We start from the raw sequence: 15,723 nt of genomic DNA, 5'->3' as shown, positions 1-15,723 counted from the left end.
TTTGGAGCCGCAACAGATGGCGCGCCGGTCAAGGTCACCACAAGGGCAGCGCGGAGTTGCCTTGCAGTGGGCCCCCGCAACTCTGAGGAAATTGACACCCATGAGGCTAGGTCAGGTTAGATTGTTTGTTTCATGTACTTGGACTAGTTGGACTTCATCTTCACAGTTACCATTAAAACAAACCTTTTTCTCATAGTAGTTGCTAAGTTTTCTTTCCTTTCTAGAATAAGAAATAGTTTCCATGGTATTTAGGGTGAAGAACTACCTAAATCTGACTATATATTTCCCATTGAATGATCCGTTTGTAAAAAATGTGAGTTATATATATTGAGACGGGTTACACAGCACATTGGGTGGACGCGTTTCGTCTAAATGACTTTTTCGACACCCTGTCGGAAATTAAAGTTGTTTTGATTTCCAAGAGGATGTCGAAAAAGTCATTTAGACGAAACGCGTCCACCCAATGTGCTGTGTAACCCGTCTCAATATATATATATATATATATATATATATATATATATATATATATATATATATATATATATATATATATATATATATATATATATATATATATATATATATATATATATATATATATATATATATATATATATATATATATATATATATATATATATATATATATATTTCTCTATTACTACTCAAAATGTGATTGTGATTTATGTTGTGACTACAGTGTCTTTGCAATATATGTGAACACACCTGGCACAAACACCTCCACTTCCAATTTCCATTGCAGGTTTCAATGATGGATTTGAATTATGCCGAAGAACAGGCTAATGAGTTGGAAGTTCTCCAGTCAATGTATCCAGATGAGCTTGAAGGTAAGTGATACTGTGATGACTTGCATTTTTAGCCACTAGTCACTCATAGCTCATGCCATTACATGCAAGTAGAGAAAAGATATCACAGTAAAATAAGCTGTAAGTGTGCAATGGCAGAGTTATCAAACATTAGCAAACAGCCAAACATTTCATGCTACATTAGCACTAGTATTCTGCACATAATATTGCAAGTTTGACACCTGCTATTGAGTATACCTATCCCATCGCATTTAGGTGCCTATTTGATACCATTCATGACTGTTGCCCATGCTGTTAAGCTTACAGATATGTGTGCACACCAGCAATAACGTTATCTATGTACTCAGTTGATCTTGTAGTCGACATAGCTGTGACACCAATCTCCTGCCAGTGGTGGGTCCCGGCCAGTTCCAGATCACTGTGAAGAGCCAGGACTATGACCTGGCACCAGAGAATGGCTGCCGATGTTTGTTGGCTATCTCCTGTCCAGAACGCTACCCAGACGAGGTGCCGCAGCTCGAGATCCTAGAGGAGCCAGAAAACTGTACACCTCTGGAGGTGGAACAACTCATGGAGATGATGCAGGCAGAGGTATGTATTGTCTATGCAGTTGATAGCCCTTTGGGTGCAGCATGTTATTTCAGTTCGAGAAATGGTCATGGCTCCTTGAAGCAGTGATCACCTTACCTTCTTTATAATTGATCAAATACAAATACCTACTTCAGTAAAATAAATGGTCTTCATTCAAGAAGTGGTTGAATATACAGCTTCTACCAAATAATATCTTGGGTCCTCTTCGGTCTTGCGTGGTCCTCTCTCACGAGTGACCAGCCGGCTCGATATAGAAAAACGGGTCGAGCGACGTGACACTCGCTGGCCACGAACTCGCTGCCACCGAGCTACGAGACGGACGCCTTATTATGCCACACTAATATCAAATGACTTAATGTCAGTCATCAAGTCAAATGACTTTATGACTGGTTCGAACTTTGCTCTCATCTATGCTGTTCATTCCGTAGTCTCTGACTGCCGTCTGCCGTCTGTTGTTAGGCCGAGGCCAACGTGGGCATGGTAATGATCTTCACAATCGTGTCGGCGGCTGGTGAGTGGCTCAACTGCCACTGCGACGAGCTGCAGCGCAGGAAGGAGGAGGAGGCGGAGCGGATTAAGCGCGAGGTCGAGGAGGCCGAACGGGTCAGTGCTTGCCTCCTATTTCTTTTACTCCTACCAACCCCACATCACTTCTGCTCTCAATCCATCTTTGCCTCCGCTCCCCCTCCCAGGATTGAGTGGGAAGATTGCATATCATTTGTGTCACTTTGTTATAGCGTTTTCAACACTTATTTGATTTGCGTGCAGCCAGTCAACTATTTACGTTACTTCGTGCACTTTATAGGTACCATAAAGTGTACCTATATGTAAAGTATACTTCAATTAAGTACACTCTTTAGCGTATTACCTGTAGAAATATAGTCTGTACACAATATACGTTTTATTTCGCACTTAGCCATGTAGCAATTTATGCCTCATTTTTTTGGCCAGAGTTGACTGGGCTGTTTCCATTCCCTTGCTATACCCACGGTTTGGCCCTGTTAAGTTGTTTGACAAAATATGTTACAATATGAATTGTATGTACAGCGATGCTGTGACACTAAAGTGGCTATGAACTCAAGGCAATGTCATTGGCTTTGAATGCCAATAAAGGAAGAGATGCCGTCTGACCATCCGAGTCGCCGCCGTCCGTCTGACACCCTTCCTCTGCTGCAGAAACGGTTCGAGGGTACGCGTGTGACGGTGGAGTCATTTCTCGTGTGGAAGGAGAACTTTGAGCGCGAGATGAACGCGCTACGGGCCGAGAAGGCGCGCCAACTGGAGGCGGCGCGGCGCAGCAAGCTGTCCGGCCGCGAGCTCTTCCAGAAGGACAACACGCTCGACAACTCCGACATCAAGTTCCTTGAGGACGGTAAGTGGAAGGATGGGATGCAGTTGATTGCTGAGATGCTCTGGGATACGGGCAGCTGGATATTGATTCCCGGTGAAAGTTTTGCTGGCTGTATGCATTATGACTGGTCGATTTATGTGATTCGTGGGTGATCATTGGCAAGCTAGACTTAGTTTTTCTTTTTTGACTTGATTGACAAGGATATTTTCTATTTCAAATTCAAAAAAATGCAGCGAAGCTTCCCTGCACTTTTTTGGCTACTCTTATGCATGAACGAGCTTTTACGTGACCATTATGTCATATGAAACACTCAGCTACGCAAATTACACTTCCTTAATATGACATAGGCACTAGGCAGGTTTTCCTGTGTGATCGTAATTTGTCACTGTGTTTGGTAGTGCCTATTATTTCCTAAGCTGAATACCACGACTGAGAGCCACTTTAGTGTACCCGTACTGACGGTCGCACTGTCGCTGTTATAGCTGGGGAAGATGTCAAGGTCGACGAGTCGCTCTTCCAAGACCTGGATGATCTGGGCCTGGACGACGAACTGGCCGAGTTGAGTGATTCATGATTTACTTTTGGTAAGTGCACGCAATAGGTTATGAACGACAGCTGGGCTCGGCATGTTGCTCTGCCGGAAAGGGAGGTGAGCTCCTTCGCCCCAAACATGCCGTTCGAATGTCTGTTCCGCGGTGTTAAATGAGCCAGTTGCACCTTGTTAAAATGGCTCCGCTGCTGACACAAGAAATCGATCCCAGAGTGATAAACATCTGCGGCGAATACACGAGAGCGGACGTCTAAATCTGTGACTGCTCGGTGCGTTTCTGCCTTGTGATTTCGCCCTGGTGGCGGTGCAGCGAAGCTTCAGTTTTGAGCACCGCCGTGTAATTGTAGGTGACGTTTCACATGGGTGATTGTTCCACTGAATTTTTGGAACCGTATCGTGTGTGAACGATGCTGTCGCTGTGTCAAGGAGCTCTTGGCCATGGGAGCTTCACGTCAAGGTTACAGCGGCGTTTTGTGATGTTGTTTTTGGTTAAAGTCTACCATGGTTTGTGCTGAGTGTGGCGCGTAAGAGGAAGGGGGACACCGATAGCGAACACGCTGGAGTAAACCTCCATGATTATCTATTAGGTTGGACACCTGTGTGAGTCAGAAAGCTATTTTCAAGTGTTCAATACATTTTTGTGAAATCCTTTCGAAAGCTCGTATTTTTATTGCAGACTTTTTCCAGCTTATGTCATGTGGTTTCGGTTTGGCGTATCAGACTTTCATAAGCAAATGCAAGTACAGGGATGTTCACGAAAAACTGACACATTTTATTTCCGAATTACGAGAAAACACTTGCCCTCAGAACGGTGATCATGCTATGGGCAAATAGAGTGGACTTCTAAGTTTGTATTGACATATTTTGGGATCATGTCATTTTCGTTTCTAAGAAGTTACAGCGTATTTTGCAGATGACGAGTTTTTGGAGCAGTGCACGACTCAGCCCGAAACAGGAAATTATTCCCCGTTTTTGGGCACGTGCCTGGAGAATTGCAACACCTCTCACTGCACTCGTCGGGAGGTTTGATGTCCTTTGGGCCGCTGCTACAGATCATGTCACTCACGTGACCCCACAGGAATAGTCCACGGAGTTGAGGTAGAGCGAAATGGCCGGCTATGGGTGAGAGGTGATGCGCGAGACAAGTGCCCCCTCCCCCCTGTTCTCGTGTGAGACCGATGATCGCCGTTACTGTACGTAGGGTGGCCCTGACGTGCCAGAACCACCAAATGGTGTAGACGTCGACCCATTTCCGCTACAGTAGCTAACAGAAGCTGTTAAAAGATGGCACGGTACCACTCTACAGTGACTGCCAGCATGCGGCCATGGTTTCTGACATCAGCACTTCCAAGCCTGCCAATTTTGGCATTCCTTAGGAATTTGCCCACAATATGCCAATAGTATAAAACATAATCCATCGAAACATTAATATGTCAAATTTTAGACGAATTCGTAGACTGGTTCAGTCGTGGTGGCAGATGGCAGCCGCGAGAACTTCATTGTTTTTCCGTTAAGTTTTGTCGCCAAGTCAAATTTCCCCATTTTAACCCTTTCTTATTTATTTGGAAGCTCATGTGATGCTAACTAAAGGAGCTATGCAGATACAAAACTTTTTTCAACAGGCTTTCGAATGGCATGCAAGTCAAGTCTCCGTGAGCTCTCACATGCTTACAAAGTCGTTTTAAAATGTGTCAGTTTTTCGTGAACATCCCTGTAAGAGTTGACAATTAAAATAACACCCATGCTTTCAGTTAAAGTCTAATCTAAGTGATGTAACATTACCTATATAGCTCTTGACATTGCATGCTGATGATATCGCATTTCACTGAACCTTTTACTCCACTTATTTACTTGCTTTTACTCGACCTCTTTACTACTTGCTTACTTACTTTTACTGACAATGGACCCTGAGCATTTAGCATGCTACATGCTCCAATGTTCAAGATGTTCTGTGCGTTGTATTGTACCTGAACATTTAACGAATTTAAGTAACGGCGTGACCTTTATAAATTGAATTATTCATGGTGAAATATGTTCGTGTCTGCCTGTCTTGTGTGCCATTTTAGTGCTCCAGCTCCACTGGAACACTTTCAGGTACACGACCTTTGTTGACACATGTCAACGTCTGGGATTGCCCCCGAATGTTTCTGGCCACTGATTCTTGCCTTGGGGGTTCTGTTGTAAGCAGGTTTCAAGTCGATCGATGGTGTACTGATACTGGGAATGCGGACTGAATATGAACTATTTTGACAGGCATTATCCATGATGAATGCTGTATTCTGTGTCTCTCGTTGTTCGTAATCGTTTGGCAGCGAGTCCAGAAAGTCGTCTGCCTGATTCGACGCTCATATCCGTTGTGCAGCTGCCCTTTGGCCAAGAGCCCGTTTCTCTCACTCTGCAGAGCTAACGACATTTGGAGTGCGGTGCCGGGCCGGCGTAGTTTCCTGGATGCGATATTAATGCGGCCCATTTGTGATGGCAGCACCGACGAGATTGCCTGCCGTTGATTTGGTATCGGGGCTGGCAAAAGAAGCGCGAAACGTGTGGAGCTGTCGGCGGTGGGCACCTAACCCGGTCGACACGGCTTATTAAATGATGCTCTGACGGGTGTGAAAAGTGGAAACTGACTGTTGGTAAAATCCGCTCTTTCTTGTTCGTAGTTACATAGGGGAGAGTGGGGTAATTTGGCCGCTTTTTTTAGAAAACGATGTAACTAAAAATCGACAACACATTTCTGCATTTTCTCAACGCTGACAGGTGTGGCATACATTTTACTTTCTTGGACAGTAAACTTGAAATGATTGAGTAACTACTTATATTGAAATTGTGGCGTATTACAAAGGTCTGCAAAGCGGCCAAATTGCCCCACTAGCAGGGTTATTTGGCCGGGGGTGTGGGGCAATTTGGCCTGTGTTAGTTTGAGGCCATGATTTTTGTTATAGGCGAGTCAGCTTCACATTCAGCAATGACGCGTGTCCTACGACGCATTTGAAGCATTTTGGAGGTTGACTCAGCCGTCACAGGGGTCGAAAATAGTCAAAATAGCGGCTCTAGATGCGATGACAGTTTTTTTACGAATAACTTTTGAAGTAATCAAGTTAGGCCAAAACTAAAAGTACCATCGTAATTCTCTCGTCATTCCGCATCGAAACATGTATGTGTTGGCCTCGAGAGGTCAAGGTCAAGGTCAAGGTTGGCTTCAGGTCACGTTACCTCAGGTCGCTTGACCTCAAGGTTACGTTAGTTCAAGGTCATCATGTATATTATTCGATGCGCCTTGACGAGCTGAACACAATGAGACCATTTGCGCGGATGTATCTTTTTTCTGTAAGTTTTTATTAGCAAAAAGCGTTAGGTAACCTTTGATGACGTCACATGCCCTTACAGCTGTCCAATAGGAAATATGGCATCAAGGTAGTCAAAGTTGGTCATGAATTATGTCCTTTATGGTATAATTGACCATGACAACTCGGCCGTCCCAGCATAGTGACTCTGAGAGCACCGGCCAAGTTGCCCCGCTAGTCCCGGCCAAATAACCCCACGTTGCCATTCTGAAAATTTTTGTCTATAAAGTCGTCATGGCTGTACAAAACTAGATGAAATTGCTCTTGGAACCGCTGAACACCCTAAAAAATGGCACTATAATGTTGGAATTCGTTTACAGCCCAAATACTACATGTTATACAAATTTTTAAACGGAAGTAAAAGTTACCATTTTCTAACGTAATTCACCTTTTACTAATTTTGAATAAAACTAAGAGGGGGAAAGTTTTGACATTTGTTCTCGAGTTAGTTCTGCCGATGACAAATGAATAGAGACTAAAGTTATTTCATTCACTTTTATCAGCTTTCGTACAGGTGGGGGCGGCCAATTTACACCACCGGCCAAATTACCCCACTCTCCCCTACCTACACCTAACTATCAGTCATTTCGAGAGCAGGAAAGACTTCGAATTTTGATGCTTAGCTGTATGCTTGGCAAGATTTGAGCTAGACATTGTGCGTGGTCCAGGGGAGTGATGACAGATGTGCGTGTGACGTTGACTGTCCTTATCCCGTTTTGGTGAGTGTTGTATTTTGCCTGCTTGTCGATCAGTGGTAAACCTTTGTCGTTGGGCCTGCATCCGCAGTAGGTACCTACACATGAAAGCCTTTCTCCCGGTGGACGTGCGTCGTGCAGTCAGGCATCTTGCGTTGGTCGCCGCTGTCGCCTCGGGCCGTCCCCGAGCGGTGAGCGACGACTGCTCACCATGAGCCGGGTCCGACGGCGGCGGGCCTGATCGATCCCCGCTCGTAACCCAGATGAGATCAGAGGCGTTCTCGTTCAGCCGCGAATTAAATCCTGCGCGGAGGGGCTGCCGGCTTCGGTGACCCGGCGAGTGAGCGGCGACCGGCGACTCGCGAGTGGGTGAGGAATTCACAGCGAGCCCGGTCAGGTAGGGAGAGCTGGGGAGGTGTGAGTGGAAGAGGCGGATGGGGAAAGGTGGACGGAAGGCAAGTGGCGAGTGGGTAACTGCTGAGCAACATACTGGGACGACGTCCGACGATGGTAGACGATTCCTGACGTCGACGGCTGCGTACCGGCCGGCGACGCCGCGTCCTCAAGACAGCCGACTGGAGGCCGTCTGGTCGACGGTGACGCTGGACCGCGGACGGCGCCTTCTGATCGGCTCCATCTACCGGCCGCCGCGCTACACGGCTGCGGCGCTCGACGCCGACTTCGGAGACCTGGAGGCCCAGCTACAGAGGGCGCTGCTCGATCACCCGAATGTGACCATTATTATTGGCGGGGATCTGAACTGTGACCTCCTCAAACCCCCTCCGGCACCAGCCAGAGCTCGTTTAGAAGTGTTTTTAGATGATTACTCGCTCTCTCAACTAGTGACTGGCCCGACATTTACCTCTGGATCGCTCTTAGATGTTCTCATTGTCAATCGTCTTAACGTAGCAACGCCGCGCCGCAATAAACATTGTGATTTTAGCCCACATCGCATCGTTAGTTGTAGTCTCAGTGTGCCGCGCCGTCCACGATCGCACACTGTAGTGTCGCGGTCACGCCCACTCGCTAGGATAGACTCGGGTGCGTTTCTGTTCGATTTACAGTGCTGTGACTGGAGTGACGTTTTTACATCTGAGACGGTCGATGGGAAGTGGCGAGCTTTTTTATCACTCTACATACCTGTTCTGGACAAGCACGCGCCGATACGGAGCCGCAAGGTTCACAACCCATCTGCCCCGCCGGTCACGGCCGCCACTAAGGACTTGATGGCGAGCCGCCGCGGCGCTCTGCGCACCCTCGGCCGTGACTCGAGCGAATACCGCGATCTGAACCGATCTGTCCGGTCCGCCATCCGCCGCGACCCGCGCCTGGCCATAGAGTCCCGTATCAGGGAGCAGGGACCCCACACCGTGTGGCGCAACATTCGGAGTGTTGTTGCTGGCCGGAAGCGAGATGTCACCTCACCACAGCTATCACCGAGCGCGCTGAATGAGTATTTCGTGTCTGTCGGGCCGAGGGTGGCGGCGGAGGTGGCCGATGCGGCCGAGCACGCGGCAGACCTGCCCTGCCGCCTGCCGCGTGTGGGGGCCTGCGGCTTCTCAGTCTCTCCCATCGACCTCGATACGCTGACGATCGCGCTGTACAGCATGAGGAACTCGCCTGCGTGCGGATCTGATGGTTTGTGTGCTCGTGCTCTGAAGGCTGGCTTCCCCGCCGTCGGCTATGTCATCCTACATATCATTAACGCATGTCTCACCCAATCCGACTACCCTCCAACCTGGAAACATTCGCTCATTCACCCCATCTTCAAGACCGGCGACCCATCCGATCCTTCCAACTTCCGTCCTATTTCCATCATCCCCACCATCGCCAAACTAGTAGAGCGCGTTGTCCAGCGGCAGCTTTACCATTACCTATCCTCCAACCACCTCCTATCCCCCAGCCAGCACGGTTTCCGTCCGCGCCATTCGACGGAAACCGCGCTGGCTACCGTAACCGACCAAATCCTCACAGCTGCCGACGGCGGGGAGATCACCCTCTTATGTCTTATTGACCTGAGCAAGTGTTTTGATATTATCGACCATGACATTTTACTTCGGAAACTCGAGCTGCACGGTGTGGATGTTCAGTGGTTTAAAGCTTACCTGACCGGCCATACCCAGAGTGTGTCACTCAGAGACCACACTGGAGCTGCCAGCGTCTCCCCGCCGATGCCGAACTCGATGGGGGTTTTCCAGGGGTCTGCCCTGGGCCCCCTCTTGTTTACCGTGTTTGCAAATGACATGTCACTGTTCGCTGCGGGTGCAAGTGTCGTGCAGTACGCTGACGACACCCAGGTGATTGTCTCTGGCAAAAAGAACGAACTTTCGGCTGTTATTCATAGCATGGAAAATTCATTGACTGCTTTGGATCAGTGGTTCTGCGCAAACGCCCTTAAAGTAAACGCAAACAAAACACAGCTCATCACTCTCGGAACAGGTCAAAATTTGCGCGGCCTTCCAGACTTCAAAATTGCCTTCCGCAACACTGACCTCGTACCTTGCCGCGAGGTAAAAAATCTTGGCGTTATTTTCGACCAGAAATTATCATGGGACAGTCACGTGGGTGTCGTCGGCAGGCGATGCAGCGGTACTCTTGTCGCGCTGTCACATGTCCGTCACGTCCTGCCTGTCGGTGTCATCAAGACACTAGTAGCCGCCTTGGTTCTCTCGCAGGTCACATACTGCCTTTCCGTCTACGGCAACGGCACTAAGAAAAACATTGACAGAATTCAAAAGGTACTGAACTTTGCTGCACGAGTCATTTTTGGAAAGAGAAAATTTGATCATGTTAGTGACCTGCGCGGGAAACTTGGCTGGCTGCCCGCTCAGCACATGGCCGACCACCGTACACTGTGTCTGGCGCACAAGGTGATTGCTGGTGGCGAGCCCGAGTCACTGGCGGCTGCATTCGTGTGCAACGGTGACCGGCGGTCCCGGCGCACGAGGCAGGACGGGCAACACTACGTGCCGAGGTCCAACACCGAGACCGGCAAGAGACGCTTTTGCTCGAGGGCACCTGCCCTCTACAACCGGCTGTCGAGTGACCTGACACCGCTTAGCCAGCAGCGTTTTTCACGTACCGTGAAGAGACGCCTGCTGGATCTCCACCGAACGTGACCGTTCCGACAGCCGTGGCCGCCACAGCACAGGGGTAGCCCTGTGTACCGTGTATGTGGGGGTGTGTGTGTGTGTGTGTGTGTGTGTTTTTTTTTTTATCCATGACAGCGACCATGTTTGACTCGGAGCTTAATAGCCACACTTTGAGTGGACCGCTCTACGATGGCAAATACAAATACAAATACAAATATAATGTTGAAAATCGTCCGCTGCAAAGCAGATAGCATAAAATGACTAATCGTATGGTTTACCAACAGACAAAGTACAGGATATGTCTAATCTGATGATTTTTTATGGTCGTCAATATATTTGCGTTCGGTGGCTCGTTGCGTCCGTCCAACAGCTCAACAGCTCCGCCCCGACGGTTGCCATTTCCGCCCTGCTCGATCTCCCGACAGTTCAGCGTCCGTTGACCGCCGCCGCCACCGCGTCAATTACTTCATGGGTGATGAACGGTGGCGTTCGAGGACATTCCTCAGAGCGAATAAAGCGGTCGAGAAGCCCCGGTGTCAGGGCGTCGCCCCACCGGAGATGGCCTTGGTCTAGTGGTCTCTGACGGGAGTTTGCTAGATGGAACTTGCTCGTCCCTGGAAAAAAATTGCAAGCGGTATAGGTACCTACTTACATCCGGATGAGGCATTGTGACTCCTTTGTTTTTGTTTCATCGTTCATTTTGTTTCATTGATCGTTTCCCAGGGAAACATAAAACACGTGTTGTATTGTAGAAACGGCTGGAAGAGAGGAGACAGGAGCACTTCATGTCCTGTGAACTTGATTGTTGCCGAACTCCGAAGTATCTCTTTGGTCGGTCATAGAGCCTTGTCTGCTGGAGTGTTGATTTGATTTGGTAGATTTGGTATCGGAGCCGGCAGAAGGAGCGATTTGACTCTTGGATTTCAACACCTACGCAAGTTGTATGTGACGGAGGCAATGTGGAGGACTCAACTCATCTCTTTATTTTAACAAATCAGACAACAGGATGAGAAGTTGGTGATCAGTGACCAGCCTCGTTTGATCCCCGTCCCCAGTTTTATCGAGGGTAGGTATCGTGATCTATATTTGGCTGGTTGTAGGTACACAAAAATACCAAGCGGCGCACCGGACACCCTGTTCTGCAGCAGTGACGCGCGCAGTTCGAGATGTGCGTACGGCACAAATGTCGTCTCCGGCCCGGGGCTGAGTGCGCACACAGTCTGTGATGAAACTGACAGCTATTAGCAGTCGCTGTCCGCACAAAGACGATGAAGACGATGGATGACGCCGCCTAAACGGTCAAATTGGAACTGCTACAGAATGCATTTTAGTCGTTCTGGTGCTTTATTTGCACTGCATGTGATGGAATTAGAAACGCTTTGCGTTTTAAACAGGCAAAGTTTGGCTGTCTTTCATTGAGGAATGACGGATGCAAAATACAGTGCTATAAATGCTATTGCAGTGCTACATGCTATTAAGTATTATAGGATGCTATTACAGTGCTATTATAGGAACGGATAGGTCAAGGTGACCGCAAAATTGTACTATATTTCTCATAGGTCACCAGTGGATTTGAATGGTGAGCACCCATCAGAAACGCTAAGTGACACCCTGCCACTGTGCCCTGACGCTCCTTGCGTTGATAGACAATTCGGCGTAATGAGCGGCACAGCCTCCAGTCAACTGGTGGCCTGCGACTGCAAGGACTACCTCACATATGACTGTCAGGCAGCTTAATGCTCACATATGACTGTCAGACAGCTTAGTGCTTACATATCACTGTCAGGCAGCTCATATATGACTGTTCGGCGGCTCACAAATGACTGTCAGTCAGCTCACATTTGACTGCCGTGCGGCTCACATATGACTTAGGTGGCTCACATTCCTTCGGGCCATCCGGGTATCCCCGCCGTCTCGAATACTGAACGTCCGTGCCAGCATGATTGCTGGCGACAATGGATGACGGTCGTTTGTCAGATGCCCGGTGACCGTCGCTCCTGAGAAGGGAGGGAAGGAGGGAGAGAGCGAGGAGTGCTGTCTGCACCTCTGACCCGAAATCGGTGGTTCTAAATCAGCAGCAGAAGCGACAGCAACCCCGCGAGGTGTATCCCAAGGAGTGGGTGGCAAGCCGGTCGATTTTTGTTGTCTCTGTTGCCTCAACTTTTTGAATCCGTCCTACTGACCAGTCACTGTCTGCAAGGTCACCATAGGGAATAGATCATGTGTCACAGCATGGAAGAAGACAACAATAAGAGCTTTGTGATGGGCTACTAGCATTTATTTTGTGTCGTTTTCCGCTTCTTCATCCAACTATCGTCGTTCTTCTAAAGGTCCATATCTCCTGAGCTCGTTTAACCCGGCAGGCGGTGGGCCTACCAGCCACCTTCCGCGCGGTGGGGGGGGGGGGGGCATTTTTTGCCCCCCCCGTATCTCCGAAACTACTGGACGGATCCGGAAAATTCAAACGGCGTTCGATAGCCCTGTCAAATTTGTCGAAGGAAACCAAATTTCAATGACCTCGGGGTCACCGATGACGTCACAGGTCAGGTCAAAGATAAAATGCTTCACCGTTCACGGGGCTTCTAGGGAAAGCGCTATAACACCGAGTAAAACGCATTTTGTCGAAAATCAGCGATAAGGCGTCAGTTGTCTAGTACATATGTTGCTATTAGAGGTCACTGGTCATACCAGGTCAGATCACAGGTCAGGTCACCAAAGGTCACCAAGAGTCACCACATGAGCCCAACTTTACTAAGGTTATCCGATGCATGTTTTATGGCCAGTTTTTCATTTCCAACTCAATGTTGTTGGTTATAAGACCATCAGGTACGGTTGAGGTCACTTTCTGGTGGAGGTCAGGTCAAGGTCAGGTCAAAAAAGGTCAAATTTCAAAGTTGATATTTTTGCATAAAATGGGTATCGATTCCATGCAGCTCGTCACGGGGAGTCTAATGGTGGTCTTTGTTTTGCGCTACGAGGTCTGGAATTGCTAAAAATTGAGTTTGAAAATTTGACGTCATCAATTTTGAACAGTTTTTTTGCTATAACTTGGCCAAAAAAGAGGTATCGATCTCAAATTTGGTATGTAAATAGAAGGCGGTAGGGACTAGCACATATATTCCGTTTTTTCGAAATTCAAAAAAACTTTTTGGATTTTTTGGCTATTATATTCTAAAAATCTATTTTTTTTATTTTTGGGGGTCAAAATCAAAATAAATCGAAAAACCGAAATAGCAGTTTTGTAGCCCTTTTGATTCCACACCTTTTATGTCAAAAACATTTTTCTGTATCTCTAAAGCTGTAGGCCTGACAGCTCTTCCCGCGAAACCTTTTTTTGGGTCGAAAATGGCAAAAATGACGTCACTCTGACGTCATTAGCGGCCAACCTATCATAGCCTTTGGAACAATTTTTGGTCACCATGTGCGCTAGCTGCTCCCGGGAGGGTACTGAAAGTTTGGTGACGATCGGCGCAGTGGTTCTCGAGATATATCGAAAAAACTAAAGGGGGGGGGCAAAAAAATGCCCCCCCCCCCCCACCGCCTGGAAGGTTAAAGACAAAATCGAACTATAGGATTCACAGCATATAATTGTCATCCGCCGTTAGTCTACGATCTGTCAATGCCGTGCTGCCATGAGCATTGACCACTGGCTGAGGTCGATCGGTACCTATACCGATCGTGGCACCCCGAAACAGCCGGCGCAGTGCCGACGGTCGCGGCGGAGCCCGAGCGAAGAGGCGGTCCCGGCGCATGAGACCCACCACGTTGGAGCCGGCACCGCAGCCTTCCAGCCGATAGTGGATGGACCATCTTTGATTTACTCTCGGACCCAATTCGGCAAATTGGCGGCGGCGCCGTGGTCGGACAGGCTGACAAATTGAGCGCGCCACCGGCGGCGGCGGATTGCGGGCGGCGCGAGCGACGGCCGGAGTCGGAGAGCGGGACAGCGAGACCCGGATCATGGGATGGATCAGATAGATCCAATCCAGACCCAGTTCAGTAGAGGGAAGACCCAGATCATGGAACGAGTAATGCTGCCTCGTAGGACGGAGGACGGTTGACGATTAGAAGGGACGGGATATTAGGGTTTGTGCCCTGTATCATGGGACATGAATCGCTGATAATTTGGCCAAACTGTGCGGCCTTCCCTTGAGACGTAAATGATTGACCAATGGACAGGAAGGCCTATGTAATGCGATGTGAGTGACTAACCATTAGTGCTCTTCCCAATGTGCTTCAAGCTCATCCTCTTTGGAAGGACTTCTTCTCTACCATACCGGCATCATTAAAATCCGCTGATTGTTGTGCCGTTGAGAATTCGGAGCGTCGGAGCGGCCCTCTTCCAAACTGTCCGGACGCTCCACTTGAATCGGGCGCCGGCCGTCCGGCCTGCCCGCCTCGGTCTTTGTTCGCCCGCGGGCAAAAAGAGGCCGAGACAATTATCATTACGCGCCATTGTGCGCGCCGCCGGCCCGACTGGCGAGTGTCTCGGAGCCTTCAGTCGCATCGCTGATGAGCCGCGGCGCGCCGGCTCCGCAATTTAGCTGCATTGTGCTCCGCTGTCGGCAGGCCCGCGGCGGAGCCGTCAGCGGGCCCACCTGAAGTGCTCGCAACGGTTAGGCTGGTTCGCTTTTGAGCAATTGCTTCCTCCTCACTCATGAAGAATAACTGCATTTTTTAAGGTTACTCATTTTGGATCACATTATTCGTGCACCTATAGCATAAAATCCACAAGGAGTCATTTGTGCAAGTGCAAAGGCTATGTGTGTGTACCAAAGTAGGACTGGGAGGGCTTGTAGGTATTTGGTTTGAATTACATCTTAGCAGAGTTTAAACATGGTCATTGTATATGACTTATTTCGAGACTGGTATTTCAATCGTTTCTGATCATTGTATTTTTGTGGTGACCCTGTCTACTGCAAGCCTAATTATTGGCTAATGGCTAATTAGCAGTGGTAGGTATAGCGACATTGGCGTGTAATTATCGGGACACGGCCCAGTAATATCCCCTGGTCATCGGACGTCCCCCCCTCGTATCGCCCCCTATCCCGTGATCCCGAGGAGGGCCGTGCGCCGCTGAGCCGGCCGTCCGCATCATCGACATGATGACAAATCGAACCAATCTCGGCCCAATCTGGGCCACAGTATCGAGCCGACTCATAAGCCGAACGGACGGCGTTCATTAGAGATGACCCCCAGTGACGTCATGAGCAGACATCATTGACGTCACCCGTGCACGCTAGTGCAGCGTGTGTGTGTCCCTTGGTTCAGTT

General features: G+C 48.7%; 1 protein-coding gene across 5 annotated transcripts in view; it reads left to right on the top strand.

The window, feature by feature from the left end:
* The window catches only part of LOC122389846 (RWD domain-containing protein 1-like), a 33,930-nt gene extending 29,954 nt beyond the window's left edge, over window positions 1–3,976 (top strand). For all 5 annotated transcript variants that reach the window (XM_043382289.1, XM_043382292.1, XM_043382291.1 and 2 more), the window contains 5 exons: window positions 764–848; window positions 1,219–1,418; window positions 1,878–2,021; window positions 2,595–2,790; window positions 3,252–3,976. In XM_043382289.1, coding sequence (XP_043238224.1) covers window positions 770–848; window positions 1,219–1,418; window positions 1,878–2,021; window positions 2,595–2,790; window positions 3,252–3,343 — 711 coding nt within the window. In that variant the 5' untranslated portion in view covers window positions 764–769 and the 3' untranslated portion in view covers window positions 3,344–3,976. The remainder of the gene's footprint in view (window positions 1–763; window positions 849–1,218; window positions 1,419–1,877; window positions 2,022–2,594; window positions 2,791–3,251) is intronic.
* The last annotated feature ends 11,747 nt before the right edge of the window (window positions 3,977–15,723 follow it).

This window comes from Amphibalanus amphitrite, unplaced genomic scaffold, assembly GCF_019059575.1.
Source record: "Amphibalanus amphitrite isolate SeventyFive unplaced genomic scaffold, NRLGWU_Aamphi_draft 000374F_arrow, whole genome shotgun sequence".
Classification (NCBI taxonomy): Eukaryota; Metazoa; Arthropoda; class Thecostraca; order Balanomorpha; family Balanidae; genus Amphibalanus; species Amphibalanus amphitrite.
The sequence above is the reverse complement of the archived record's forward strand: the minus strand, read 5'-3'. Positions and strand labels throughout refer to the sequence as shown.